The sequence below is a fragment of the Coccidioides immitis genome (assembly GCF_000149335.2).
Source record: "Coccidioides immitis RS genomic scaffold supercont3.1, whole genome shotgun sequence".
Lineage (NCBI taxonomy): Eukaryota > Fungi > Ascomycota > Eurotiomycetes > Onygenales > Onygenaceae > Coccidioides > Coccidioides immitis.
The window spans coordinates 1,768,945-1,795,050 of record NW_004504310.1 but is presented as its reverse complement, the minus strand read 5'-3'; the positions used below and the strand labels follow the sequence as shown (position 1 = coordinate 1,795,050).

Here is a 26,106-nt window from a genome sequence, read left to right as displayed (position 1 = left end):
AGCAGCCGCCGCCTAACAAGGTTGTCGATGGAACTCAAGCTTCGATCTCCCCCAACGCTTCTCTGGTGAACAAAATACCTCTCCGCTCCAGGCTCTCTCCTCCTCTTCTGCGTGCTTTTGGTTGGTCTGGAGTTGCTGAATTTTTCCACAAAATGTTCTCGAGGCTTGTTCGCGCTCGCTCATCCGCCCAGCTGGGTCGATTCCCGTCTTCCGTCGCTCGCCGATCAGTGACCACCAATGCTGCTTCGGCGCATGCTGATAATGTCCCAGCTGTACGATTTCGTCCAATTCAACAACGTTTCCAGCAAGTTTTCCCAAACAGAATTGCAGGCTAATAGCATCATAGGAAGATGATAAACCATTCACAATCAAGCTCTCCGATGAGAGCTTTGAAACATACGAGCTCGATCCTCCCCCATACACGCTAGAAGTAACAAAGAAAGAGCTCAAGCAGATGTACCGTGATATGGTGGCCATAAGGTACGTTTCCAAATGCCGAACTCTCGTGACTGAGGAGTCCTTCTGGCGACTAACGGTACGAATTCAGACGCATGGAGATGGCCTCTGATCGTCTATACAAAGAAAAGAAGATTCGCGGTTTCTGCCACCTATCCACCGGCCAGGAAGCCGTCGCCGTCGGCATCGAGCACGCACTCGATAGAGAAGACAAATTGATCACTGCCTACCGTTGCCACGGCTTCGCGTACATGCGCGGTGGAACTATCAAGTCGATAGTCGGTGAACTGCTTGGTCGCCGTGAGGGTATTGCCTATGGCAAGGGCGGATCTATGCATATGTTTGCGCCAGGTTTCTACGGAGGTAACGGTATCGTCGGTGCTCAGGTTCCAGTGGGTGCCGGTTTGGCGTTCGCTCAGAAATACGAGGGCAAGCAGAACACTACAATCTGCTTGTATGGCGATGGAGCATCCAACCAAGGACAAGTCTTTGAAGCGTTCAACATGGCGAAGCTATGGAATCTCCCTGTCATTTTCGGCTGTGAGAGTAAGTGTTTTTGGACTATTCGAATTTTCTCACTCCGAGAAGGATGAAAGAAAAACAAAATGGCTAATGGCTACGTAGACAACAAATACGGAATGGGTACCGCGGCTAACCGTGCTGCTGCCATGACCGATTATTACAAACGTGGCCAATACATCCCAGGTCTGAAGATCAACGGAATGGACGTCCTTGCCATCAAGGCCGCCGTCAAGTACGGCCGCGAATACACTCTCGCTGGACACGGACCCCTCGTCTTCGAATACGTCACATACAGATACGGTGGTCATTCCATGTCCGATCCCGGCACCACGTACCGAACCCGTGAAGAGATCCAGCGCATGCGTAGCACCAACGATCCAATCGCAGGACTTAAGCACAAGCTGCTGGACTGGAACGTTACGACCGAAGAGGAGCTGAAGACAATCGACAAGGAGACCCGCAGCTTTGTTGACTCTGAGGTCGCGGAGGCTGAGAAGATGCCTGTTCCAGACGCCAATTCTCGCATTCTGTTTGAGGACATCTACGTCCGCGGCAGCGAGCCTCTCTGGATGCGTGGACGTACAGTCGAAGAGACTTTCTACTATTAGAACACTTTCTCGCTTTTTCCCTCCCTTCCCACCCTCTTCTCTTGCTGAAAACGTTGTTTTATATTTGGGCTCAAACCCTGTATGACCTACTGCCGGATACTTTTATTTCCCCTCCCTTTGGTTTTATTTTCTCTTTTTTTTTTGCTTGTAATTTAAGAGCTACATAAAATACCACAACGCGATTGGCCTTTTTCTTATGTCCTTCTAAAATCTTTGGCGACGTCGCCGAAACGCTCTTGCATGCATGCACTTGAAAGTTGATGGGAAAGCCAGGCATCTATACAACTATCGTACAAATACAGAAGTTCGTCTAACAAATACCCTTTATAAAAGTACATCCAGCAGCTCAGAAACACGGGCGTACATGAAGGCGGGTAGATTCAATCCCCGGGAAAAATCAAAACTTTGCTCTTCACTGCTGTCGCATACATACTCGGAAAGTGAAAATCCTAAAACTCCCCCCAAAAACACTGATTATATAAAAGAACATAACTCCTCATATGTATGTACTGGGCGCTTTTTTTCGTTCTTCATCTTCTTCTCAAGTACCATGCGAACGCTGCACCTCCAATCGTCTCGTTGAATGGAGTGGGAACTTCGGCCATTCCCGGTCTGGCCACGGGATGTCGGACGTAAACAGCGGCACAGATCTTGTGATTCACCTCCAGGTATCGCGGGATAAAGGCGAAGGCGCTCATGTAGTCGCGTGGGCGCCAGGGAGTGGCGTATGGTTTTGTGCTGTCGATGGGGTTTTCGTGGATTTGGATGAGGGCTTCTTTGAGGACGTCTAGATCGGTGTTGGAGAGGGACGTGAAGGTGGAGGCGTCTAGTAGTTGAGAAGGGTTGAGAGATGCTTCTTTGAGGGCCTTGGTTAGGTTTTCCATGGATGCAGAGTCGGTAGATTTCGTGTTAGCAGGGGAAGAGGCATCTTCGGAGGGTTGAGGTCGTGCAGTTTCGGAGCTCTCGGTTGTTTCGGAGGCAGAAGCCAGTTCAACGTCCTTGGTTAGGATGGCCTTGAGTTCGTGGAACTGTGCTTCGAGGTTATCAGTTAAGACGGTACTGGAACTCGAGCGGGAAAGCACTCGGCGGACTGCGCGCTGGAAGCCGCGGATCTCTTGTCTACGTTTGGCGGGAATGTTGTCTTTGCTGTTCGACATGATCGCCTTGGCCTGCGATAAAAGTTGTTTGAGTGTCTTGCGAGGATCTTCCGGTTCTTCCTTGGATTCACTGGTCTCTTCCTTTTGTTTCGTTTCCTTCTTGTCTTCTGCCTTCTCGGTGTCCTGTTCTTGTGCGGTGCGGCCTAGACGTCGTCGGATACGGCCAGCGCGTCTCTCTTTGGCATCTTTTGGGGCACCTGTGGCAAACATAACACGCTCCGGGTCAACTTGGAAAAGGTCGCCCGGGTTGAGTAAATATCCTGGATATTGCATCTGTTCTGAGCGTTAGCCAATCCCAAGTGATGCCGGGTTCAATCCACATCCAGCGATGCAGACGCACCTTTTTTCCATTCACTGTAACTGCCCCGTGGACAACAAATTGTCTTGCCTGTCTCGTGCTGCTGGCGAACATGGCACGGAAGATAGCCACGTCCAATCTTCGTTCAAGCGGTGCAAAAGTCATCTGCATGTACGGCGTCGGCGGAAGCGACCTCCGAAACACTTTTCCCTCCTCGCCGCCTTTAGATGGCGGTTGTTCTAGCCCGGAACCTCGCCCGGCAGACTCGAGCGAACCGTCGTTTCTCGCCAGGTATCTCGCATCCATTGGAACTACGGATCTCGGCCGGCGTGCAAACATCCGCTCCCACTGGCCCTCGCGTACTTGTTCTCCGTGATAGGCACGGGCAAGGGATTTTGCGGCCCATTTTTGCTGAAAGAATGTTTTAGTGGTCGTGTAGGGGGGAGTCAGGCGCTGGAGGTTGTAGAGGTTGTATTTGCTCCATGATTGCCGAACTTTCTATGAAGATTGTCAGTTATGCTCAATCTGCAAGAAGAAACCCCAGGAAATCACAAAGGGAGGCGCAATCTCAGGGACTGACCGGCGATTTAAGACGAAGAGAGCACCTGTTCCGCATCGTGTCCAGTCGCAATGGCAGGGAAAACTGCTTCGTTGAGATGCTCGGCCTTCCGCCCTCTCGCTCGCTGGCGGGAAATTTCGACATTCAAAAGACGAGAATATCACGTGATCATTACAGCTGGAAAACCTTGTTATGTAATAAACTTAATTGTTATATCACGTGAGGCAATCCATCGGATTCGGGTTATAGTTTATCCGGCTTTCACGTCCGTTCCAAGCCTCGTTCGAGCCACTTTCGCTTGAACAGCCACGAAAGAGCCCGAAAAAGGAAATAATTATAGATGACGGAGGAATTCCCTGAGAGATTGCTCCAGGGCTTCTTCCTTAGAATTCAGTTTTGACGCGCTCTTAATAGCAGTGCCGGCGAATGTGGATGGGCTGCAAGAATGGATGAGATCCCTTTGAGAGTTCCTTGGCATCCGGAAAGCTCAGACGAGCTGCAGAAGAACACAGCACCCAGTGCTATCTACCATCTGGTTCCAAAAAAACGGGATAGACACCAAACTTTGGCGCCGTTCAGCTCCCAAGCAGCTTTCTCCCGTGCGTCAAAGTAGCCATGCGATGAGCTGAAGACTGAGCTTCGGTCGAGAACTAAGACCGTGGGCGGAGGCGTTCCCAAACCCAAGCCGGGATGGGGATAGCGCCCCAGGCCACCACTGAGCAATGAAATCCCTGGATCGCTGCACAAGCAACCACACCCGGGAGAGCGCGCAACAGGGTCGCGGTGCCGTGCTTTGTGTGTACCCACAATGGCATCTCGCGACCTTGGGATGAGGGCCCAAGGTTCTCCCGGCATGTTCACACGTGCTGGAAGCGATACCGGTTGACGACGCATAAAAGCTGAGCGGATGCCCCCCTCAAGATGACTGGGCCAACATCGTTCTCTCAACCTGTCTCCTTGCCCTTGGCCCCCTTTGTGAGTCAGGGCTCGATAAAACCATGCGGCTTACTACCATCGCTTTGGTGACTGGAGCCCTGGGCTCTGCCTACGCTGCTCCCTCTCAGCCGGCCTCTAGTAAGCCCCATGGCTCAGTCAGGAATATCCAAGTTGGTGTCCGCCCGGATTATCTCGTTAGCCTGATGGACGATAGTCCGCTTAAGCAGAAGCTTCAATCCTGCTCTGAGAAACGGCTACACAGAACAGACTTCTCGATAAGCCACCGCGGGGCGCCATTGCAGTTCCCAGAGCATACCAAGGAGGGTCTGTACGCCGCTGCCCGCATGGGCGCAGGGATTCTCGAGTGCGATGTCGCCTTTACCAAGGACCGTCAACTCGTCTGCCGACACTCCCAATGCGACCTCCACACGACCACCAACGTCCTCACCATTCCTGAACTCGCCAAAAAGTGCACAAAACCGTTCACGCCTGCGAAGGATGGAAAGCCTGCCAGCGCAAAATGCTGTACGAGCGACTTCGCCCTCGCCGAATTCAAAACCCTCTGCGGCAAGATGGACTCCTCCGACAAGACTGCTCAGACACCGGAAGAATTCCTCGGCGGCACCCCCGAATGGAGGACGACCCTATACGCTCAATCCTGTGGCACTCTCCTCAGCCACAAGGAATACATTCAAATCACCAATTCCCTAGGCCTCAAGTTCACCCCAGAACTCAAGACTCCACAGGTTCCAATGCCCTTTGAAGGGGACTATACGCAGGAACAATACGCGCAGCAATTGATCGATGAATACAAAGCCGCCCGCATTCACCCTAGCCGTGTCTTCGCGCAGTCATTCCTGCCGGACGACATCTTCTACTGGCTCCGTCACGAGCCCGCGTTTGGCAAGCAAGCCGCCTACCTGGACAACCGCGTTGACTCACCTTCCGGACTCAAGCAGGCTATCGCGGACATGCCAGCCCTTGCCCAAAAGGGCGTCAGAATTCTAGCACCTCCAATCTGGGCCCTGCTCTCGACGGACTCACAGAATCGCATTACACCGTCCGAGTACGCAAAAGCAGCCAAGAAGGCGGGCATTCAATTGATTACGTGGTCGCTGGAACGCTCGGGTCCGTTGAAGGACGTTGCTGCAAACAATGAGTACTATTACAAATCCGTGCTGTCGGCAGTGAAGGATGATGGTGATATGTATGAGGTCGTGGATGTTTTGGCGAGGCAAGTCGGAGTCATTGGAATATTTTCGGACTGGCCCGCCACGGTGACATATTATGCGAATTGTTTTAGATTGTAAGCATCCGAGAATGGAGCTGGAAGGAGCTCTGTTTTTTTTCGCTCCTTTTCATTAATGCTTTGTATTCTGTGTATATATGTTCTATTCTGGCATTTGAAAATTAATATGAATGGCCTGCATGCAAGTGGCCGCGGAACATTGAAAACTCCTTCGCTGAGAGGCATTTAAAAGATCAACGCCTCCTATTCCCTACAAATCCAAATATTCAAGTGGCCAAAGTAGGTGGATGTATTGAACATGGGATATGCTTTCTATTAAGCCACAGGAAGGGTATCCGCATCGAATTCGAATCCGCTTCATGCACGTCTAATGCTTATTAGGGTCCTCCGTGACCCGTGGCTAAAAATTGCGAGGAAAAAAAAAAAAAGAAAAAGAAAAAAAAAGGGAGGAGTGCTATATACGAGACATTTCATCATGATTCCATAGCCTAACTGGTCGCCATAGGCGCAATTAGGACTCCATAAAAGATACTCACTTACTCGCCAGCCTTCGACGACCTAAACGCTTCCAGCAACGCTTCCGCCTCCTGTGGATTAACCGCATCTTCCAACATCTCATGGGCCATCTCAACCGTATCATCCGTAATCCCACTCTCCAACAACGGGCCTTCACTAAATGCTAACCTCGTCAACACCACTAGATGTTTCTGTACCGCGCCAGGCACAGCGCGCAGTTTAGGCGACAGGTCGACCTCGCCAGGAAACATCGTGAGGATGCCGTAAGCGAGACGGGTAAGACCGTTGACGAGCGCAGCGTGTAGCTCCCGTTCTGGAGGATACGAGTAGAGCGCGTCGAGCTCGTCGTGCATGGCGCGGAAGACCCGCGCCAAGGCGCTCGGATGCGTGGCGAGTATGCGACCTGCCTGGTTGCGCTGCGGGTCCGGGGAGGGACAGGAGAATGCGACCTCCAGCAGGAATGACATGGCTTCCATGCGCAGGGTGGCAACCTCCCACGGCGTGTAGGGCTTCTCACCTTCGTCGACGGCAGGTTTCTCGTGCAGCAGGTTGGCAAGGCGGTCGATGATGTACTTCTGGTTTGTAAGTTGATCTGCTTCGGTTTTGAGTATGGGTCCAAATGATGTGGGCAGGATACTGCACGAGAGGATATTGAGGACGGTGATAATGTCCCTGATTGGTTGGTAGGGGTTCAACATTATGAGGATGAAGTCATAATCGACTGATTGCCAAAAGAGGCGAAGGGCATCGTGGTCATGGCAACATCCGCTGACGGTGAGATAGAGGATTTCGAGTGCTTCTGTAGCATTTACCCGGTGATCCAGATCCTTCTGGGGCGTCTGTTTTATCTGCCCGTAACTCTGATGAGAGACTGGCGAGTTAGTAAATCTCGGCACCCCGTTGACGTAGACAGAGTTATGCAGCACCGGCAGCAGGTCGATGACAAGAAGAGGAGCAATTGCGGTAGTGTCCAGATTCAGAATGAATTTGATGATTGACATAAACATGAAAATCGGGTCGTAGAATGATTCTCTCAGCGAACGAGCCCATAGCGAGATCACGGCCTTTGCGTATTCCACCGCAAAGTTTTCTGAAGGCTTTGTTGTAGTTGCTTGCAAGATATAGGAGGAGAACATCCGTTCAGGCTCTTTTGGAAACGAGATGCTCGCAAAGGCCTCCAGGTCGCGAACTTTGCATGGGTAGGACTTGTGGTTCAGAATTTTCCGAACAACTTTGATGTTGTAATCTTCTTTAGGTGGCTTTACCAGTCGCGCATCCAGATCCACGGGGTCCATCTGCGCTGCCTCCATCAGATTTGATTCAAAGGACTGGCTGAGCTGGAGTGGAGCGGTAATAGGGGAGTCGTCCGCTACAGCCCGTTTTCGCTTTCCCGCAGCAGATGGAGTCCCCCGTTTCGATCTTCGCCCGGCCGACCTGCTCGGAGACGCCATTATCTCGTCATCGTCAAACCCATCTCGGAGAGGAAGCATTCTCGTCTTCCTGGGTGTCGTGGGTGCCGCGTCGTCGGCTTTAGCCACGGCTTTCCGATTTTGTTGTATCTCGTTGAGCCGAAGTGTCTCCTCCCGTAAGTCTTGCTTGAGAAATTGGTTTTCAGTTGCCATACGCTTGCTCTCCGTCATAGCAGCGTCTATCTGGGCCTGATGTTTTTTCAGCTCTTCATCTAGAGCATTCTGCAATGCACTTATTTGGCGGCTGTGGTTCTGTTCCGCCTTTATGTGGTTGGCTCGTATGATAGCGATCTCTCCAGCTCGTTTTTCAGCCTCCGTTTTCACGGAAGCCAGCTCTTGGAATAGTTGCTCGCGTTCCATCGTGAGCTGTAATCGTGGGTCAGAAATATTAACGTCCAAGAATAGCCAAGGAGGGAAAAACACACCCGCCGGATCTGGTCCATCATGTCGTCCACGTCCATGGTTTGGTCATCGACATCGATTCCATGCTTGCTCTCATCGGGTACCAGCATCATTTCACTGCCAGCATCAGTGTCTTCACCACGCGGTAGTCTTTTCCTAAGAGCCTCAGTACGTCCTTTGGGTGCCGCAATAGCTTCCACCCCGGCATGGCAGACATCTTCGGCACGATCTGGTGCATTTTGCAATCCGGCATGATGCTCTTCGACAGGGGACGGTCCGCCCCCGTCGTCCAACACCCCAGCGTCCAGATTTTGGGTATCTGTGTCGCCAAAGCTGATCGGATTCCGAAGCAGCTTGGACGGTGGCCGAAGGACAGAGGGCTCGCCATGGGAGGTTTGCGCGCCGGAGTTGTACTGGTATAACGCGTGCTGTGGAGGGGTGATAGGCTGCTGGCGGGGTGCGCTGGCGGCTAGTTGATGCTGCGATGCCGCCGCATCGGCATTGTCCACGAGCGCCAATAACTCGTCCGCTGAAATTCCGTCGACGAGCTCATCGTAATAAAGATCGTCGTCTTCCATTCTCGAAGCCGGAAGGTTCCTCTAGCCTGCAAAGAGGTCGTGGGGCGCTTGGATTCATATGTGTGTGTGTGGGAGCAGAGACGAACGAGAAAAGAACCAAAACCCTTCCAACAGGCGATGGCGTGCCGCTGCAATATAAGCGAAGGATTCCTGTCTCTGCCTGACCGGCTGTCTCGAGGCAAAAGCCAGCGTGCTGCGGCGGAGAGTTCGTCGCGCCGCCGTTGCGTTGACGTAAGAATTCCATGTGCAAACACCAACTGGTTAACTAGTCAGTTAGTGAGTTTGTTGGTTGTTAAAGACTGACTGATTCAGAACCAACAAACATCTGCGGAAAATCACACAACAGCCTGCCATCCCCTTCCGGAGCAGAACCCCCCTCGGTGAAAAACAGCTGTCCTGCTGTCGTTTTCTTATAAATTCTGTGCTGTCCTGCCGCCCGCACATGCGCTTGGAGCTTGTCTTTGCAGCTTGTTCGAAGCTCAGCCCAACGTCTTTTTTTCCCGCCGAAGCCCCAACGGTTTGCTCAAAATCCACGAAGCTCTGCTCTCGCCCAGGACGACCAGCCCATGAGAAACAGCCCTCGCTTCATCCACGATGGGCAGACCGAGAAGGAATGTCCGATTTCAACATCGGTCCGGCAATGAAGCCTCCAGGACCCATTCCGACACCACCGACGCATCCGAACCCCCCAGTCCCCGCAAGGATAGCAATGGTGAAAAGGGGGAGATGGCTTCACACATAGTATGAGAGCTCGCATGGTTTCCTTCGATCAAACAACGCTGGGTCGGCACTGACGATTGATCAATTGCCGCAGAAACAGGAACCCGCCGAGAGCCAGCTTTCGGAATACGAGAAGAAGAAGCAGACGTTTATAACTCGAACGATATGGACGTTCGTGATGATCGCTGGGTTCTTCATCGCCATGTTCTCGGGCCACATCTACGTGATCGCAATCGTTACGGCTATCCAGATCGTATCCTTCAAGGAGGTTATCGCTATCGCCAACGTGCCCAGCAAAGCGAAGAATCTGCGCTTCACGAAAGCGCTCAATTGGTATTTTCTTGCGACGACTATGTATTTCCTGTACGGAGAGAGCGTGATCTACTACTTTAAACACATTCTACTCGTTGACCGAGTGCTTTTACCCCTTGCGACCCATCATCGATTCCTCAGCTTTATGCTCTATCTAATGGGTCAGATTTCCGTGGTCATTTAACCCGTCCATGAACCTTTTGCTGACACCTTTTGCTCAGGTTTCGTCTTCTTCGTCGGTTCTCTTCAGAAGGGCCACTACAGGTTCCAGTTTACCCAGTTCGCGTGGACTCACATGGCGCTCTTCCTGATTGTTGTTCAAGCACATTTTATCATGAACAATATCTTCGAGGGCATGATCTGGTTTTTCCTTCCCGTCTCACTCGTGATCACAAACGACATCTTCGCCTACGTCTGTGGCATCACATTTGGTCGCACGCAGCTGATCAAATTATCTCCAAAGAAAACCGTCGAGGGGTTTGTTGGTGCCTGGATCTGCACCATCATCTTTGGCTATGCCATGACAAACATCCTCATGAAGTACAAATACTTCACTTGCCCCGTGAACGATCTGGGATCGAATGTCCTGACAGGCCTGGAATGCAACCTCAACCCGGTATTCAAACCGCAGCCATATCAATTACCGGGCTGGTCGCATGTCGGCCGAACCTTCTACATCGCTCCCATGCAGTTCCACATTCTCATGTTCGCGACGTTTGCGTCTCTCATCGCTCCCTTTGGCGGCTTCTTCGCATCCGGCCTGAAGCGCACGTTTAAGATCAAGGATTTTGGCGAATCGATCCCCGGACATGGCGGAATCACCGATCGCATGGACTGTCAGTTCATCATGGGCTTCTTCTCGTATATGTACTATCACAGTTTTATCGCGGTCCACAAGGCGAGCGTTGGCGGTGTCATTGAGGCTGCCATTACCGGTTTGACGGTCGACGAGCAGATTGACGTTATGAAGGGATTGGCCAAATATTTATACAACCAGGGCGCGGTATCTGAAACAGTATGTCCACCGTGAATCTATAGTGCTGCCGACTCAAATCACCTGTACTAATCGTTCCCTAGCTCCTCGAGTGTTTCAATGGCGACTTCAAGCTCCGTAGATGACCTTGGGTCTGTCTAGACTCTTCAAACATTCAACACCTCTGAAGACCTTTTGTCTGATCACGACTTGCATTACATCTGGCGACCCTACAATCCTCCTCCGTGAATATCCTTAACTCTATCCCTGCTGCTAAAGCAGTTTGCATGCGTGCATGCATGTACTGTTGTAGCGCATGATACCTGTCAATATTTCAGTTTCAAAAAGAAAGACAAAAGAACCTAATGTGAATGTGCCTTTTACTTCCCTAAAGAATTTTTAAACTTTCTCAACCTTAATCTTGGCTTTTATTTTTATTTTTTTATTTTTATTTTTTACGCCTCTTTCTATAGGTCATTCACATCAGCACTGAGGTATTATGGGTAACCGTTTCTTGTGTGTTCTTTTCTTCTGGAACCATTCTCCCTTTTTCCCTCGACCGTTATAAACTGCCCTTGATGGCATGCAGGGTCGAGGTTTGCATTTCAAAAACACGCTTTGACAGGAACCAAACATTTTTGATATTTGCATATTCCCATACGGTAAGGTATACGTATGTAATAAGTTGACATGATGGGCTTTTTGCGCTTCTCGCAGATCATAGGCAGGCTTGCTTTTATAACTCTTCGCACTTTCATTTTTATATTTTAATTTTATTTCCAGTTCAGCGGCGTTCCCTTTTATTATTTTACAAATTTGTTCGGTGATAGGCTTATTGATGAAGACAAAGCAAAGAAGATTGATTTAACTAAGTAAATTTTGTTTCTTGATAATTGATAATGTAATATGGGTATACAGAGTGTCACTCCTATTGATCAGGAAAATTGATGAAGTATAGATTTTAGATTACGCGCACAGATCTATGAGTGTGTGCGAATAACATGAGGATATTTCTCGGAGAGTTTGTGTGTATATAGGGACTAGATGGAAAACCCAGCCATGGAATGCGTACCGCCAAAGGGAGAAGCCGACCGGCATGTTTAGTTGGCGAGCTATTCTTTCCTCTCATATGCTCGTGCTTTGAGCTTCTGGTACCGATCTTGATTAGCGGGCTCAGCTCTTTCCTGTCCTTCGGAGGCAGACATCGAATCAGAACCTTGTCCGCAGCACCGTAGTTTCGACCGACAGAGCTTTTGGGCGTACACCTGGGAAAATGCATATCGGCCCGACGTGCGCTTGCGCAAGTCCCTTAGCGGATTGAGAGTGACGATATACCACGAGCTTCAAGGTCATCTTGGGTGTTTCTCGGGTAAATAGGGCTGTTATTGCCTCATTGTATCTCTTCTTTCTTTTTCCTTCATTCTTCCTCCACTTCATACTGCTCCATCTCCACCTTAAAATACTGCTCCACAGTCGCGCGCTCGGCCCTCGCCTGCTCCGGGTTCAACATAAACCGTATCGTAGCATCTCTACCCCTCTCCGTCGATCGGCGAGCAGGGTCGTGCGCAGCAGTTGGTGCGAGCGGGTTGACGCGCGGGGCGTCCTTTGTCGCTGGGCCGGCAGCGTTCTTATTGTTCTTACTATCCCTGTCCCTTTTCGATCCATTAGGTGCTCGAACACCGTTTGGTTCGGGCTTGCGTCTGTTGAAGTAGGCGTAGCGAGGTAGCTTTTTGAAATCGGCCTCTTGGTTGAGTGGAATGCGGATGTTGAGGAGCGTGTCGAGGGAGAAATCAGGGCCTATAGAGGTTGAGTTGCGGTGGTGGGTGTAGAGTTCGAGGAGGTCAAGGATTGTTTCTAGATAAAAAGCACGGGTTGTGTGAGCTCATGGGCTATTATCGCGGGTGCGTTGATTGGAAGGAATCATACCCATTACTTCCGCCCGGGACGTTTGCCAGCGTTCATACTCCGAGTCCAGGTCGATATCCTCTAACGGATCGTCCAATAACCTGCCTGCCAGCTCTAAACAAGCAAAGGCCATAGTTGTGGATGTTTGCTTCAACGGAGCAAACGTGCGATATAAATCGAGACTGATCATATACGCGAGTTTGGCGACTTTAGAATCCTTCCTTAGGCCGCGCTGCCTGATGAATTTCAAGAGAACCTTCTGGGGATGACGGTTCCGGAAGTCGAAGCCAGAGGACTCAAGCATAAGTCTTTCCAGACCGATGATGCTGCGAGAGTGCGATTCGAAGATCTAACACCACTTCGTAAGTGTCCTTAAGTTCAATGAGGCAGGGAGTGCTACGGACGGGGAAATGAACGTACAGGATCATCTGCAGAGAGCTTCTCTGCAGGCGATAGCTTTAGGTTATATGCGGTACAAAGAATGTCTCGCGATTTCTTGAGAGTGTCCTCGATCTTGCAAGCGGTGAAAAGCGCCGCTGCAGCCGCATCCTTGAAGGGAAATAGGTCAGTACGCAGCACGCGGGGCCAAGAGGAGACAAAACATACGACATGATTATACTCATTGTCAGAATGTACCAGGCGGAACTTATGATAGTAAATGGCCGCCGTATTAAATGTCCGCACGGGCCTGTACGCATAGAAGATTAGCACAGGCGCGAGAAGCAGAATGATAGATTAAATATATATATATATATATATATATATTTTTTTTTTTTTTCTTAATAAAAAAAAAGTGAATAAGCATACAAATGGAGTGCCTTTCGCACATTGTCAATCCAGGTTATACCCTGGAGCCGGATGCTGTCTTCCCGCTGCGGATTCACCCCCGTAGCCGTAAAGCATTCCTGCACCGTCCTCTCAAAAACATATGGATTTGCTACCTGGATGAAAGACGGATGAGGGCCAGCCGGTGGAGGAAGGGGAGGCGGAGGTGCATGGTTCTGATTTGCAGAGCGGGCATTTTCATTCCTCGCTGGAGACATTGTTTGTTATTTAACATATATCTGGCTACTCGACCAAGCATCTCGATATCAATTATCGAGCTTAGGGTGATGATGAATTGGTGATGCTGAAGGTGAAGCCGGAGAAAGAGATTATCCGCTACTTAAGTGTTGCGCTGAAGTGGAAAAGTCAAATTCAGAAATTAGAAATAAAAATAAAAAATAAAAAACTCAACCAGAGTGGAGGTTCATCGCACATAAGAGTGACAAGGGCAGAAGCCAGCGGCATTGCGTTTACTGCTGTTGTGTGTCTATTACTTAACTAGTTAGCTAACTAGCTGTTGGATATCCGAACGGTTACTTAATAGTCAATTACGGAGTATAGGCATCATCAGCAAGCTGAGGCATTATCAGCAGCTGTGGCACAAACTCAGCCTGATAAACCCCCCCCTTATCATCCCTGGGCGGAGAACTAATGAGCAAATTGTGTGCTGTACTCTGTAGTGGCCTCTATTTGTTATGCTTTTTGCTTTATCTAACTAGATGGTTACGTTCCCTCTGTCCACAGCAACCCCGATACACACGCCATTCCCCGCAAAACCAATCTGTCCATGATAAATACCATCCAGCCCATCAGAAATTTAGAGTTCAATATTCCTCCTTGCTTTGAGTGGCTCTTGTTTAATCTTGCTTTCAGAATTTGTCATTATTGACATCTTTGTTGTTATCACAACCTAGTTAGCCGCTCTCGTGCTTCTTGATATTCTCGTCATGGCGTCCACCACCGTTCTTGTGGTTTTTCAGCGCCATAGCATCACAAAACGCTTTGTTGCAGGGTCGGCAGAAGTTGTGATTTTCCTTCTGCTGATGGCTCCGGAGCTGCTCTGCTGTGGCTGATGTAAAACCACACGACGGGACAGTGCATTTGTACTTTCCTCCAGACGCCGCCACGGTGGCCGTGGGTTTGGGAGGGCTGGGGGTATGGCGAGAGTTGTCGTGCATCGCGGCCATGTGCTGTCTGTGACTCTTCTGGTCCTTGAAGTAACTGTTGCAGGGTTTACAGTAGCAGTGTGCCTTGAGCTGCTGGTGCGCGATGAGGTCCTCCACGGTGAAATGGGACAGTCCGCACACTGCGCACTTGAAGCTGTGCACCTGTTGCTTGTGCTTGTGAAGCAGAGTTCGATCAGCGAAGAAGGCATAGCACCACTCGCAGTAGTTGTGCTTGTCCATCATCTGGTGCTGGTGCAGTGCGATAACATTGCTGAAGTTTGTTCCGCATTCATAGCACATTATACCGCTCATTTGCGTGTTTTGCTCCGGCGATTTGACTTTGGGTGGCTGAGGCGGTGCTTGGGCACTTGAAGGAGGAGATGCCTTGATCGGTCCAGAGGCCTGCGGCGTGACTCTCGCCGAAGGGGGAGATGCGGTTGGCGTCGTGGTGGTGGAGATCGGAACTCTCTTCTTCAGCTCGACGTCTTGAGTCGGGCTTTGCTGGTGCTCGGCTTCAGGCTCTTCGCGTGTCGGTCGGCTTCTCACCACGCTTTGGAACTGGCTGATGGCTTTACTAAGGCTGCCTGCTTTCTCGTCTGGTGGGCTGAGGTCTAGCAACAGGTCTCCCTGGAATGGCTCTAAGAACGCTATTTCGACTGACTTGCCGCTTTCACTACCTTGGGCCAGGGCGCATCTATCATCGAACGGGTCCTCGAGTATGTCCGTGGAGGTTTCTGGATCTGAGCGGAGTTCACTTGGAAGCGGTCCCGGCGCATCTACAGTGCGATTCTCCCGAGGGCGCACTTCGGTGTAATCGTCCATCGGAAGGTATCTGAAGCCCTGTTCCCGACCCTCAGGCGCAACTGGCGCTGGCTGCGGTTTGGCCATTGCAGTATTATTCGTGCTCAAAACTCTAGGTGGACTCTGTCAGAGGAGAATTGCTGGCCGTTGCTGAAAAGAGCTGGTGGCAACTTACCGAGGATGGGCGACCAATTTGTGGCGTTCAAATTCGCACTCGATTTCAAAAATCAAAGCACACACATGGCATTGGCGCAACACTCCAGGCCTGATATGGCACATATAGACCTGGCTGTTTTCGACGACTGTCTTGCACTTCAAGCATTGGCGCATGAGTGCAGCTTCTTGCATGTTCTCTGAGTGATGCATCTGATCAGCAGGTGTTGGGACAATGATCTGGCCCTTTCTTGCCCGATATCGATGATTCTGCAAGCAGCAGACAATGGCGACTGTTGTTTCTTGGTCGTGGTGGATTGAAAAGAAAAAGGAAAATGGTTGTTGAGAGAGGATGCAGGTGGATCGGTTTGGATGCTGACCTTTATCATGGACGACGACGCGTGAGCGCCCTGATATCTTCCGGCTCCAGAAGCAACAGTAGCGTAGTGCGAGTGACAAAGCCATGAAAACTCCCGTTCTTTCTTTGAGCTCACTTTCCAGTCTTTGATCGCGCTGTATTTAACGGGAAATGTGAAGCCACAGTGAATGGTTTGCGATACTTGTAGTGAAGGTAGCAAAAAGTGTAACAACAGCAGGTTCTTGCAAAAGCTGCCCCTCAGGCGCTGCTTTTATTTCACTAGCCATTGGGTTTCCCGTGATGAGAGAGGTGAATTGACATTGGTGAAGAAGCAGCCATACTCATCTAAACATGACTGTTGTCTGCTTGAGAATGCCTCCAACACCCTCAAGCAGAGCGCAATTCACCTTCACGCGATCTAGCATCTTCCTTGGAAACTGGATCATCGCGTCTTACATACTCCAGCACGAGCCTACCACGGCCAAGTTACACAAAACCTGCGCCAGCTACCACGATCGCTGCACTAACCAGCCTTGATCCGAATCTCGATGCTGACCGTCCTCGATGATCAGCAACCCAAATCCAATCCGGCGCCCCCCGGATGCCTCCAGGGACTAGCTTTCCGCAGCACCCGCCCGGATGATGCAAGCCCCAGGAGCCTGCCCTGAGCTGGGGGGGGCATCACATGACGGCCCCGGCAGCAGGCCCCTCCTGTAGACAGGGAACCAGGGCGCTTGGGGGGGCGTCCGCTGCCCAGATGCCGCTGTGTTCACAACGTCATCGCTAGGCCTCTTCTGCTCAGCTGTTCATTGCTCGTCCTTATAAGTTGGCCGGGGACGCCGTCTCTCTCGTATTCACTCTTCTTTTTGCCTGCTGCTCTCTTTACCGAACCACCCAAAGTCGCACCACCGAATTTTCCTTTTCTTCTCTCCCAGACTGAACTCGCTGTCAGGTAGAACTCACTGGGAGACTTGAAGATCTTCCCTCATTTTTTATAGATAATAGCCGCTTTGATACAAATACATTCGGTCAGAGTACCTAGAAATACCTTGAAAAATATGGCCGTCACCCTGGGGCCTTCCAGCCCGGACGCAGACATCCATCCCATCGCAACGGGTCCTGCAAAGGAGGTTGTAGAAAAGCACTCCAGTGAGCAGCCATTCAAGTTTTATGCTGGCTGGTTTTGCCCGTATGAGTTTTGCTTTTCTTTTCTTCACCCCTTTTTTTTTTTTTTTTTTTTGCAATTTCGTGCCTGACGTTCTTTATCGCTTTTTTGTTTTCCCCTCTTTGTTTCGATCAAACTAAAGCGGAATTCTGACAATGGGTGTAGGTTCGGTATGCAATCGTGCAGTTTTCTTTTCTTAGAACCAGATACTCCCTTTCTTCCTTTTTCCTTTTCCCCTAGATATTTTTAAACTTCCAGGTCGACGGTTTGATCTAACAAATCACCTCGCCCTCTCTTTGTAGTCCAGAAAACCTGGATCGTTCTCGAGGAGAAACAGATTCCTTACCAATACATCGAAGTCAATGCGTCCCTCGATCCGAGTTCTCTCCTGTCACTAAATCCGCGTGGGCCGATCCCCACGCTTTACTGTCCCCAGCCAAACGGCTCCAAACCGCTCTATGAATCGAACATCATCAACGAATACCTCGACGATGTCTTCTCGTCTCATCAGCCACACCTCTTCCCGCTTGATCCGTACAAGAAGGCCAGGGCCAAGACCTGGGTGGACTTTGTGACGTCGCGGATCATACCCTCTTTCAATCGCTTCTTGCAGGCCCAGGGCGAAGGAGAGATCGCCAAGGCCCACAACGAGTTTCTAGGCCACCTGAAAGAGTTCATAGACGCGATGGACAGTAGCGGGCCGTACTTCTTCGGTGAAGATTTCACCATGCCCGATGTTGCACTTGCTCCGTGGGCGATGAGACTCTGGCTACTCGACCATCTCAAGGGTGGCCTGAGGATTCCAGAACCAGGTGAAGGCGGCGAAGACGAGCAGGTTTGGGAGAGGTGGAGGGAGTGGGTGGATGCAGTTGGCAGCAGAAACTCTGTAGCCAATACACTCAGCGAGAAAGAGTATTATTTGCCGATATACAAAAAGGTATGCCGATAATCTTGCACAAAACCAGCCGGTAAAGGTGACCAGAGGTTGAAACGGCGCATCCTAGATAACCCTATTTAGATAATCGGATAGCACCCGAGGTTATCAGACCTTTCGCTACTCTAAATATTCTCCCTTATAATCCACGGTTCTCAGGAGCTCCAGCGAAGGCGTGGGTTGGCGGGGCCCGAGCTTGAGAATTTAATCCAAAACGTTTGGGTGGCAGAAAAGGGCCGGGTGGTTTCCCTCTGGGCTGCCAGCTCAGGCCCTCGGTTCCACGGTTTTTCTGGGATAGTTGTCTTTGTGGCTTTCAGATTTCCATTCTCATTACTAGCGCGTTCCCTGTGCCATGTCATAGTTAAATCTTAGTGATGACCATACTTGCTCAGCAGTTTCTGCATGATGGACACAGCGCCGGATCGATAACCACCACCAAATATAGTATGATGGTTTAAGTGATGATACCTAGATGTGCCCGTGTTAGCATTGACTCACTCGACTCGCAAACTTCAAAGGGTTGGCCGTACAACTCGTATAGCTTGACTCGATCCACATACTCATCCACTGGCTCTGTCTTCGGCACCAGACAATGGTACTCTTCATAGAAGTCCCTGCCAAAACCCCCGAACATGTTCATAATCCCAAGCTCAAACTCACTATGCGCATAGCAAGCTGATGGGTCATATACCACATCGCCAATGTCCTCCTTTTCCTCGTGGAAACCGGCATCATCGCCATCATCACTGATTCTGGCACGGAGTATCGTCCCCCTCCCCACATTCCCACTCCACAAGTCGCCATGAACAACCACAGGAACGATCCCATTCCCGTTCCCGCGCCTATCATATCCTAGGTGGCCATCACCAAGTAGCCTTGGAACAACCTCCACAGCAACCCGTTCCACCAAGTCCTTCAATTCCTTATCAGGCCCATTCCTCTTCTCCGACTCCGCAAGCACCGTCCGCAACCTTTGATCCGCATAGAACTCAGCCCACGACCGACGAAACTCATTGGGCTGCCTCACATCCCCACAAAACGTCGGCACCGGAAACCCGAACTGCAATCGCCCATCGTCCTCATCGCCAACCCCACTATTATTCTCCACGTTATTATTATCACTTTTCTCCTCCTCCTTCTTCCTCTTCTCCGCCAAATTGACAATTTCATCTCCGACGACCGACGTGGGCGCTGGCGGCGCCGGCGTACAATGCAGCTGAGCCAGCCTCCTCGCCAAGCGCGCCCTTGATGTTTTCACGCCCGACGAACTCCTCCCTCCCCTCCCCGCCGGGCCTCCCAGGTCCAAAAACTCCGTAGCAAGAAACCATCCACCGCTGCCATCGTCGCCCAGCTTACCCCACGCTAGACCGCGCGGACACAGCGCCGGCACGACCGCGGCGATCGCATTCAGACTGGCACATTCGCCGCGGAACATTTCCATCGCGGGGTCCGGTGCGGGATCGGGATGGGGGCCGTCGCTGGAAACGTGGGAGCGGGATAACGATGATAACGACGTTTTGATGAAGAAGTGCCTCTCTATCTCGGCTTGTGGGTTCTCTGGGTTTGGGATGAGGACGCGCAGGTGTGCGGTGGATGCGAAGCCCGATCCGCGGCGGTGGGTGGAGAGGGTTGCTTTGGACGGGTCGAGGGCGGAGAGGGAGAGCGCTGCGAGGATGGATTGGCAGGTGGAGTGGTGGGAGATGTAAGACATGTTCTTTGGGTCTCCCGTTTTAGTATATTGGAAGTGAGTTGTGCGTCCTTTTCCCTTTTTTAATTCTGAGGGGTTTGGCTCGTTATGGTTGAGCAGAGGGGTAAATTTCTATGTGGTAAGTGTTGTAACTATATAACCATCACTGGCAGGGAACAATGAGACCGTTGGGCACGATATTCTGAGATGGAACTGGCTTTGTCTGTTACGAGGTTGTCTCTGATGGTGCCTGATCTACTGATCACTTTATGAAACTCACTACGAAGCAATGAACTCAGTATCTGGTTAACTACCAAACCAACCAGCTGGCGGGGAAAGCTTAGCGGTGATGCTATCCCGAAACCCCACCAAGCTGGCTTCAAGCTGCTAACATTCGCCACCCGCGGGGATGTGGTAGCAACACAGGTATACCTTGAATATGCAGAGTATATATATGCAATTTATTTTATAAACAATGCTTGCAATCGCTGTAAGGTGCTCAGCCTGAACACAACTGCTACTCCAATTAACGCATGCATCTTTTCTTTTTCACTTTTGCTGCCAAAACCACGCCTCGCTCAAAATATTCTAAATCCAATTACCCCCATGCTTTGGAACAGATAAGACAATCATGATCGTTAAGGACATGCAGGGGAGGAATGTTAAACCATACTCAATCCGAGTCCAATGTAATGCTTTATAAAGAAAAGAAAAAGTAATAATAACCAGGGTATAAAGTGTGCAATAACGGGTAAAACATAAGGGTCTGGATTAAAAGGGGGGGAAAAAAAAATGTAAGAAGGGGGGGAGAGAGAGTATGCGATCAGGCATTATCTCACCAAATCAGCAAGCTGACGCCAACAAATTGCCCATCAGGTCCAGTGCGGTCTTTGTGCGCTGCCTCACATCACATTCGGGATCGTCCTCTAATCTTACCAGCTGCTCCAGGACTCCAAGCTCTCGCAACTTGGCTGCGCGCTCTCTGCAGGTCGGACGATCGCGCTGATCATCTTCAACTGTGAGGTTGATCACAACCCACACACAGTTCACCCGCACTTCCTTGCTTGCATGCTGGAAGAGAGGCATCATGAGTCTCAGCAGGTCTGGGTGTAGCATGAGCAGCTGTCGATGACGGGGCAGACCCGCGGCGATATTGATCATGATATATGTCACCGAGGAGAGAATCTCGGTGGGAATTGAATTATCTTTAGAGGTAGGATCTTTGCGGCCGTGAGCAGGAGGCAGCTTAGGACGCAGCTTGTCTGCAAGGATATCAAACAGATCCGTAACCTCTTGAAATAAGTAATCAATCATTTCTGGGGCTCCGGTACCACAGATCAGATTCCGCACGAGGTCGAGAATCTGTTCTTGAACCTGTATGTCATCCCGACGCATTTGTTTCGTATGGTCAAGATCTCCATTCAATGCTAGCTTCCTTCGTCGGGCACTGTCTGTCAGGAACGTATCAAGGCTCGCTTTAGCAGGCATAACAGTATCGATCATTCGAAGATCTGGAGTCTGTGATTCTGAGTCCCTGCTGTTGTAGCCATGTACTAGATTCTGAATATCGGTCGGTTCCCCAAGAGGTGGAGTTATCTCCATCTCGTTACCCGTCATCTCCTCCTCGGCTTTTCGCTGTATCGACGGATCAGTTGGATCCTCGCAGATAACACGCTTAAGCCAGGCAGGCTCAAGGGTCTCAACGATCTTCATCTTTATGTCGTTGGTGGAGTTGTAAGCAATATGCTTCAAAGCCCAGATTGACTCCAGCCGCAACTTCGTGTTCTCGGAGTGAGAGTGTTCGCAAAGCGTGGGAATCATATTCGCCGAAATGATCGCCTTGAATATCGAGTCAGTTGAACCGAGGTTTCTTGAACGTGGAGCATCCGGGCTCAGACTTACTTCCTTCATCGGGCTGAAATCCAGGGCTAGATTGCAAATCACAGACGTAGCCGCAATTTGAATCTCAACGTTTCGAGACTTGACTAGTTTGAATATCGGGTTTGCAACGCCAGCATCGATCAAACTGGTGCGTAGCACGCTTACGGAGCGAGTCAGCGATCGGGCAGCCGCACAAGCAGCGAGCAGTGTCGGGATTGGATTCCCTTCAACGGCTGCTGACTTTGCGTCACTGGAACTCTCAGTGGATTCCGGTTCATATGGCTTTAAGGAATCGATCACAAGCGGTACAACTCCATTGTCACAGATAGCTTTGCGGTACTCTTCTCTGAAGAGCGAGAGCGCCGAAAGCGCTCTTAGAACGCCTTCTCGAACCCTCACTCTGTGGAACACCGAGGGGGAAACTCCGGGTGGTCCAAGGGAGGAGATCTCCGGCTGGAATCCTTTAAGAGAGGCCGTCCCGTTTGGCACGGGACTCCACATCGATCTTCCAGCGTCTTCAACTGCGTTGAACGATTCCTTCAACATCTGTGAAAGCTTCTTAATGGCACCACCGTCGGCAGCGTGCTTCTGAAGCTCTCGGCTGTCCATGACCAACGTGGCGAGCGTAGCAGGCGCTTCTTCTTTTACCCTTGATGTCTGTGAGATCGACCCACTCTCGCTCGATTCAGTATCTTCCGGGGCAGTGTATCCCTTCTCCAGCATCTGGAGGAGCAATGGCACGACTAAGTATCCGAGCATCGTGACGCGGTGCTTCTTAGCGAGGCCAAGACGAAACAGGATAGCTACTAATCTGATGGCCAGAAGCCTATCCATCCCCGCCCCTTCCCTCGCAATGGAAACCAGCCACGATATTATTGCGCATTCATGCTCGTCAGAGGCAGACGGCGACTCGCTCTGAAGTGGGGGAGGGCTGAAGAAATGAGCATGCTTGTCGAAAGAAGAAGAATGGGAGCCCAAGGGAGGGAAACTGGTTGATCCTGTAGGTTGGGGAGAGGGCACAGTGGGTAAGAGTGAATCTATGGGGTTTGACGAGTTCTGCTTGGACACGACAAATCCCACTGGATGGGAACCCCATGGCCCTCTTTTGACTTCGCCAAGGGGGATATTCTGGATATTTCGAGGAAATACAGTCACGATGGCCGGAGAGGTAAGGAAGTGGTCTGCGCGGGACTTCGAGTACTCAAGGATCACGCATATGGCGCGGAGTATGGGGCCGAGTTTCGCATTAGGCGGGGCGGGCGGCGGTATTGAACCCAAGCCCCCCGGCGCTCCAGCATAGTTTTCAGCTCCAGGAAGGACGTAACCCTGCGCTACTATGAAAGATGCTACCCTGGTGGCGAGGGCATCAAGCACACCGGCCTCGGCAAGCGTGACCTTGTGTGACTCTTCGGTGCATGTTTTGGAGATCAGCTCCGCGGCCAATTCGATACAGGACTGTGCGCTGGAGAGAGTCGAAGTTTGCTTGAGGATCCTGAGAAGGCTGGTGATATGCACCGGTGAATAAAGGAGTGCGGATAGGTGTCGAAGCTGCGAGTAGCCGTGTTCGTATGCTAGAGGGAGTCTGTCCGCGATAGTGTGAAGGCATTGGAGGACGGCCAGGTCTAAGGCGGGGGAGGAGGAGGAGGAGGAGGAGGGCGTCGAAGACAGAATCTCAAAGAGCGAGGGCAAGATGTCGCTGGCAAGAATCGGGGCAATGAACGCTGGGCCGCCTGCGATATCCCGAAGTGAGACCGTTCAGCACAGCACACCGCAGAGCCAATGGTGGTATGGTATGGGATTGGGGAATAATGTGAAAAAGCGTGCACTGACCTTGCACGAGACTGTTGATGATGATGACAGCTTCGCGGTGGGTAGCAGCATCAGCAGCCAAGCCATCCCCGCAGGCGGAGCACCCCTTATCTCCGTTTGTCTGCACGGTCGCGGGCCTGTCCCCGGCGAGGAGGGAGCTGGCCAGCAGAGTCGACAAGACCGGCACTATCCCATGTTCGATCCAGGCCTGCTTCTTCTGGTCATGGCCGATGAGTTCGTTCTTCAGGGCCCGAAGCGAGGCGATCCGCGAACTGGGAGACTCGGGATCCCGGATTTCCGAAAGAAGCTGGGGACGAGATATTATCGTCATCTTTGTAAGGAATTAAGGAAAAAGCAGAATAAAATAAAACAAAACAAGGAAATGGGAAGTAATGATCTGTTGGCCCAGACACACAGAAATCCCTGGATAACCGAGAAGTATTCAGCTTCAGCTCAACAAGGGGTGTGATGAGACATTCAAAACGGCAAGTTTCAGGCACAGCGATCGCGATGAATATCCAGGCTGGAAATGCACATACACACACACCTTAGAACTCCACTGGCTGGTCTATGATTCTCTCTATCTTTTGCGACCCAACGACAAGGGTTAGGTTGATGGAAAAGTGCAGGGGGGGAGGAAGAAAGGAACAAAAAAGGGAGCTTTGGCAGACAATCACAGCACAGTATGCGTGTGTGTGTGTCTCTGTGTGTGTGTGTGTGCGTTGTGTGTGGCCTACAATGGTGGCGATTGAACTCAGGGAAACACGGTTGATCTCTTGGGTGAAGGGACCCTCAGGAGCATGGTGACAAATGGTGAAGCTGGAGTCGCATCGTCTCGTCTTTCATCCCTTGATTCTGCACGACTGCTGTCTTCGTCTCTTGATTCTGCACGACTTGCTGTCCCTGTTCTCTTCAAGTCTCTCTTCTCGTTCTTCTCTCCCTGTCTCTTTTTTTTTTTTTTTTTGCAGTTTTTTCATGACATCAGCAATGCTTATGTCAGCATTATTGCCAAGCAGATGGTACTTATTATGTAATACAGCTATGCCATTCCTGGACTAGCGTTGTTTTACATAAGCAGGGCTGTTGATGACATAATTTCCAGCGCCCAAAAAAAAAAAAAAAAAAGGCAACACGGCGAAACCTTCACTGGGCCCAAAAGAGAACTTAAGTTGTTGTAACTAACGAAAACGCTCGACTCGAGGAATCCCGGGCCTGTTCTCTCTTTTCCCTCCCCGACGCGCAGATGGGCCAAGATGCGCCGTTCCCATCCCACTGCCCGACTCGACAGCGCTGGCCTGCTAGACCGTCTTCTTCTGCCCCCCGTCCGTCGTCCCCCTCGCGCGCCATAGCCGCTCCCGCCCAGGCCCACGTGCGTGCTTCCCTGGCTTCCAGCGCACAGGGGCATGATCTCCTCCTCGCCATCCGCCGCCGCGCTGCTATGCGCCTCTCCCAATCACCCTCCTGCCGCTGCCCCAGACATTCCCTCTCAGTCGCCGTTCTTTGACGCCCATCGTGCAGCAGCGCCGCCGCCCCCTCCTCCTCCTCCTCCTGCTGCTGCTGCTGCTGCTGCTCCTGCTCGCTCGCCTGCCTCGTCCCGCCTGCCCCGTCCCGACGCTCCCTGCGTGCGTAGCATTCCCGTCAGACAGGAGATACAGGTTGCCCTCCGCCGCCAGACCGTCGATGCCGGTACCCAGTACTCCCGTCCCGCCAGCCCAGCTGAACGAGTGGTGCCCCTTACCCACCAGCAGCCCTCGTCCCGCGAAACAGCTGCTGTGACCGACAATTCCACCTCACTCCCTTCCCCCACCACCACCAGCAGCAGAACCACCGCTCTCAGTGGCGAGCTGCCCTCGTCTGACGTCCAATCGACCCAAGCCTCTGCATCGCCTGAGCCTGGCTCACGGATGCCCTCAGCCACTGCGGGAACTAAACGTAGCACGCCGGACACACGGGCAGCGGCGAGTTGCAAGGCGACGAGATCGAACACCGGCGAAGACGGCCTACCTGACGGCTCCATACCAAAACGGCCCAGGCCAGAGCAGTTGGCTCCCAAAGTTCTCCCTCGGCAGTATGAAAATGCCGATTCGCGAGACCTGGTCGTTCTCATCTCCAGCATGCTCATGGAGCTGATCAGATTCAACGACCAGATCCCCCTGCGCGATGGTCGCCTCACACGCTTCCATTCGCGCTCTCCTCCGCGCATCTCCGTCCAGGACTACCTGCAGCGTCTGACCACCCACGCCACTCTCTCGCCCCCCGTCCTTCTGAGCATGGTCTACTACATCGATCGACTGTGCGCTCTGTATCCCGCCTTTACGGTATCTAGCCTGACCGTCCACCGATTCCTCATCACCGCGGCGACTGTTGCAAGCAAGGGTCTAAGTGACAGCTTCTGGACAAACAAAACGTATTCCAGGGTTGGCGGTATCACTATCGCAGAACTGGCTTTGCTGGAGCTCGAATTCCTCTGGCGGGTGGAATGGCGGATAGTTCCCCAGCCAGAAGTGCTGGTCGACTATTATCGAAGCCTCGTCGAGAGGTGCGATGAGTATGTGTTGGAGCCAGAGAACAATACCGGCCAGTGAAATGATAAGCGACATCTACCTTTTTTTTTTTTTTTTTTTTTTTTTTTTTTTTTTTTGTTTTCTCCCATCAATTACTCGAATG

General features: G+C 51.4%; 12 protein-coding genes across 12 annotated transcripts; 5 read left to right on the top strand and 7 right to left on the bottom strand.

Annotated features, from left to right (window-relative positions):
• Positions 1-71: 71 nt before the first annotated feature.
• CIMG_02447 (pyruvate dehydrogenase (acetyl-transferring) E1 component, alpha subunit) lies at positions 72-3,004 on the top strand. Its single transcript, XM_001248675.2, has 4 exons — positions 72-272; positions 347-480; positions 548-1,002; positions 1,081-3,004. Exons 1-4 carry the CDS (start codon positions 153-155, stop codon positions 1,584-1,586), a joined length of 1,215 nt encoding a protein of 404 aa, XP_001248676.1. The 5' UTR covers positions 72-152; the 3' UTR covers positions 1,587-3,004.
• CIMG_02448 (mitochondrial 37S ribosomal protein NAM9) lies at positions 1,082-3,685 on the bottom strand. Its single transcript, XM_001248676.2, has 3 exons — positions 3,622-3,685; positions 3,084-3,539; positions 1,082-3,016 (listed from the first exon to the last, which is right to left on the bottom strand). The coding sequence occupies exons 1-3, from the start codon at positions 3,655-3,657 to the stop codon at positions 2,117-2,119; spliced, it is 1,392 nt and encodes a 463-aa protein (XP_001248677.1). The 5' UTR covers positions 3,658-3,685; the 3' UTR covers positions 1,082-2,116.
• Positions 3,686-4,125: 440 nt separating this feature from the next.
• CIMG_12681 (uncharacterized protein) lies at positions 4,126-4,494 on the bottom strand (the record flags this gene model as incomplete). The annotated part of the gene is made up of 1 exon (XM_004445600.1): positions 4,126-4,494. The coding sequence occupies one exon, from the start codon at positions 4,492-4,494 to the stop codon at positions 4,126-4,128; it is 369 nt and encodes a 122-aa protein (XP_004445657.1).
• Positions 4,495-4,598: 104 nt separating this feature from the next.
• On the top strand, positions 4,599-5,846 carry CIMG_02449 (glycerophosphoryl diester phosphodiesterase; the record flags this gene model as incomplete). Its single annotated transcript, XM_001248677.1, has 1 exon — positions 4,599-5,846. The coding sequence occupies one exon, from the start codon at positions 4,599-4,601 to the stop codon at positions 5,844-5,846; it is 1,248 nt and encodes a 415-aa protein (XP_001248678.1).
• Positions 5,847-6,119: 273 nt separating this feature from the next.
• CIMG_02450 (DNA repair protein Rad26) lies at positions 6,120-8,750 on the bottom strand (the record flags this gene model as incomplete). Its single annotated transcript, XM_001248678.2, has 2 exons — positions 6,120-8,136; positions 8,196-8,750. The coding sequence occupies 2 exons, from the start codon at positions 8,748-8,750 to the stop codon at positions 6,322-6,324; spliced, it is 2,370 nt and encodes a 789-aa protein (XP_001248679.2). The 3' UTR covers positions 6,120-6,321.
• A 363-nt stretch (positions 8,751-9,113) lies between these two features.
• CIMG_02451 (phosphatidate cytidylyltransferase) lies at positions 9,114-12,420 on the top strand. Its single transcript, XM_001248679.2, has 4 exons — positions 9,114-9,491; positions 9,565-9,943; positions 10,004-10,797; positions 10,860-12,420. Exons 1-4 carry the CDS (start codon positions 9,345-9,347, stop codon positions 10,899-10,901), a joined length of 1,362 nt encoding a protein of 453 aa, XP_001248680.1. The 5' UTR covers positions 9,114-9,344; the 3' UTR covers positions 10,902-12,420.
• Positions 10,865-13,865, bottom strand: CIMG_02453 (cyclin). The gene is made up of 5 exons (XM_001248681.2): positions 13,468-13,865; positions 13,267-13,348; positions 13,081-13,209; positions 12,682-13,009; positions 10,865-12,609 (listed from the first exon to the last, which is right to left on the bottom strand). Exons 1-5 carry the CDS (start codon positions 13,701-13,703, stop codon positions 12,173-12,175), a joined length of 1,212 nt encoding a protein of 403 aa, XP_001248682.1. The 5' UTR covers positions 13,704-13,865; the 3' UTR covers positions 10,865-12,172.
• A 290-nt stretch (positions 13,866-14,155) lies between these two features.
• Positions 14,156-16,018, bottom strand: CIMG_02454 (uncharacterized protein). The gene is made up of 3 exons (XM_001248682.2): positions 15,986-16,018; positions 15,628-15,805; positions 14,156-15,564 (listed from the first exon to the last, which is right to left on the bottom strand). The coding sequence occupies exons 2-3, from the start codon at positions 15,798-15,800 to the stop codon at positions 14,400-14,402; spliced, it is 1,338 nt and encodes a 445-aa protein (XP_001248683.2). The 5' UTR covers positions 15,801-15,805; positions 15,986-16,018; the 3' UTR covers positions 14,156-14,399.
• Positions 16,019-16,858: 840 nt separating this feature from the next.
• On the top strand, positions 16,859-18,450 carry CIMG_02455 (glutathione S-transferase). The gene is made up of 3 exons (XM_001248683.2): positions 16,859-17,152; positions 17,294-17,298; positions 17,431-18,450. The coding sequence occupies exons 1-3, from the start codon at positions 17,022-17,024 to the stop codon at positions 18,075-18,077; spliced, it is 783 nt and encodes a 260-aa protein (XP_001248684.2). The 5' UTR covers positions 16,859-17,021; the 3' UTR covers positions 18,078-18,450.
• On the bottom strand, positions 18,028-19,820 carry CIMG_02456 (phosphotransferase enzyme family protein). The gene is made up of 2 exons (XM_001248684.2): positions 18,593-19,820; positions 18,028-18,530 (listed from the first exon to the last, which is right to left on the bottom strand). Exons 1-2 carry the CDS (start codon positions 19,771-19,773, stop codon positions 18,431-18,433), a joined length of 1,281 nt encoding a protein of 426 aa, XP_001248685.2. The 5' UTR covers positions 19,774-19,820; the 3' UTR covers positions 18,028-18,430.
• Positions 19,821-20,165: 345 nt separating this feature from the next.
• CIMG_02457 (armadillo repeat protein) lies at positions 20,166-24,131 on the bottom strand. The gene is made up of 4 exons (XM_001248685.2): positions 23,987-24,131; positions 23,461-23,862; positions 21,652-23,360; positions 20,166-21,588 (listed from the first exon to the last, which is right to left on the bottom strand). The coding sequence occupies exons 2-4, from the start codon at positions 23,768-23,770 to the stop codon at positions 20,593-20,595; spliced, it is 3,015 nt and encodes a 1,004-aa protein (XP_001248686.1). The 5' UTR covers positions 23,771-23,862; positions 23,987-24,131; the 3' UTR covers positions 20,166-20,592.
• Positions 24,132-24,842: 711 nt separating this feature from the next.
• CIMG_02458 (cyclin-dependent protein kinase regulator Pho80) lies at positions 24,843-26,024 on the top strand (the record flags this gene model as incomplete). The annotated part of the gene is made up of 1 exon (XM_001248686.1): positions 24,843-26,024. The coding sequence occupies one exon, from the start codon at positions 24,843-24,845 to the stop codon at positions 26,022-26,024; it is 1,182 nt and encodes a 393-aa protein (XP_001248687.1).
• Between the last annotated feature and the right edge of the window lie 82 nt (positions 26,025-26,106).

Excerpts from the sequence above, each read along its gene's own strand:
- CIMG_02447 (XM_001248675.2), top strand. The coding sequence starts at position 153 with ATGTTCTCGAGGCTTGTTCGCGCTCGCTCATCCGCCCAGCTGGGTCGA. Across the intron at positions 481-547 it reads CGTGATATGGTGGCCATAAG|ACGCATGGAGATGGCCTCTG; the intron begins GTACGTTTCCAA and ends GTACGAATTCAG. Across the intron at positions 1,003-1,080 it reads TGTCATTTTCGGCTGTGAGA|ACAACAAATACGGAATGGGT; the intron begins GTAAGTGTTTTT and ends ATGGCTACGTAG.
- CIMG_02448 (XM_001248676.2), bottom strand. The coding sequence starts at position 3,657 with ATGCGGAACAGGTGCTCTCTTCGTCTTAAATCGCCG. Across the intron at positions 3,540-3,621 it reads CTCTTCGTCTTAAATCGCCG|AAAGTTCGGCAATCATGGAG; the intron begins GTCAGTCCCTGA and ends CAATCTTCATAG. Across the intron at positions 3,017-3,083 it reads TTACAGTGAATGGAAAAAAG|ATGCAATATCCAGGATATTT; the intron begins GTGCGTCTGCAT and ends CGCTCAGAACAG.
- CIMG_02451 (XM_001248679.2), top strand. The coding sequence starts at position 9,345 with ATGGGCAGACCGAGAAGGAATGTCCGATTTCAACATCGGTCCGGCAAT. Across the intron at positions 9,492-9,564 it reads GGGAGATGGCTTCACACATA|AAACAGGAACCCGCCGAGAG; the intron begins GTATGAGAGCTC and ends CAATTGCCGCAG. Across the intron at positions 9,944-10,003 it reads CTTTATGCTCTATCTAATGG|GTTTCGTCTTCTTCGTCGGT; the intron begins GTCAGATTTCCG and ends CCTTTTGCTCAG.
- CIMG_02453 (XM_001248681.2), bottom strand. The coding sequence starts at position 13,703 with ATGTCTCCAGCGAGGAATGAAAATGCCCGCTCTGCAAATCAGAACCAT. Across the intron at positions 13,210-13,266 it reads ACAATGAGTATAATCATGTC|GATGCGGCTGCAGCGGCGCT; the intron begins GTATGTTTTGTC and ends TTTCCCTTCAAG. Across the intron at positions 12,610-12,681 it reads GTCCCGGGCGGAAGTAATGG|AAACAATCCTTGACCTCCTC; the intron begins GTATGATTCCTT and ends CTTTTTATCTAG.
- CIMG_02454 (XM_001248682.2), bottom strand. The coding sequence starts at position 15,800 with ATGCAAGAAGCTGCACTCATGCGCCAATGCTTGAAGTGCAAGACAGTC. Across the intron at positions 15,565-15,627 it reads AAATTGGTCGCCCATCCTCG|AGTTTTGAGCACGAATAATA; the intron begins GTAAGTTGCCAC and ends GAGTCCACCTAG.
- CIMG_02455 (XM_001248683.2), top strand. The coding sequence starts at position 17,022 with ATGGCCGTCACCCTGGGGCCTTCCAGCCCGGACGCAGACATCCATCCC.
- CIMG_02456 (XM_001248684.2), bottom strand. The coding sequence starts at position 19,773 with ATGTCTTACATCTCCCACCACTCCACCTGCCAATCCATCCTCGCAGCG. Across the intron at positions 18,531-18,592 it reads CGAGTCAAGCTATACGAGTT|GTATCATCACTTAAACCATC; the intron begins GTACGGCCAACC and ends GGGCACATCTAG.
- CIMG_02457 (XM_001248685.2), bottom strand. The coding sequence starts at position 23,770 with ATGACGATAATATCTCGTCCCCAGCTTCTTTCGGAAATCCGGGATCCC. Across the intron at positions 23,361-23,460 it reads CATCAACAGTCTCGTGCAAG|GCGGCCCAGCGTTCATTGCC; the intron begins GTCAGTGCACGC and ends GGGATATCGCAG. Across the intron at positions 21,589-21,651 it reads ATTTCAGCCCGATGAAGGAA|GCGATCATTTCGGCGAATAT; the intron begins GTAAGTCTGAGC and ends TCGATATTCAAG.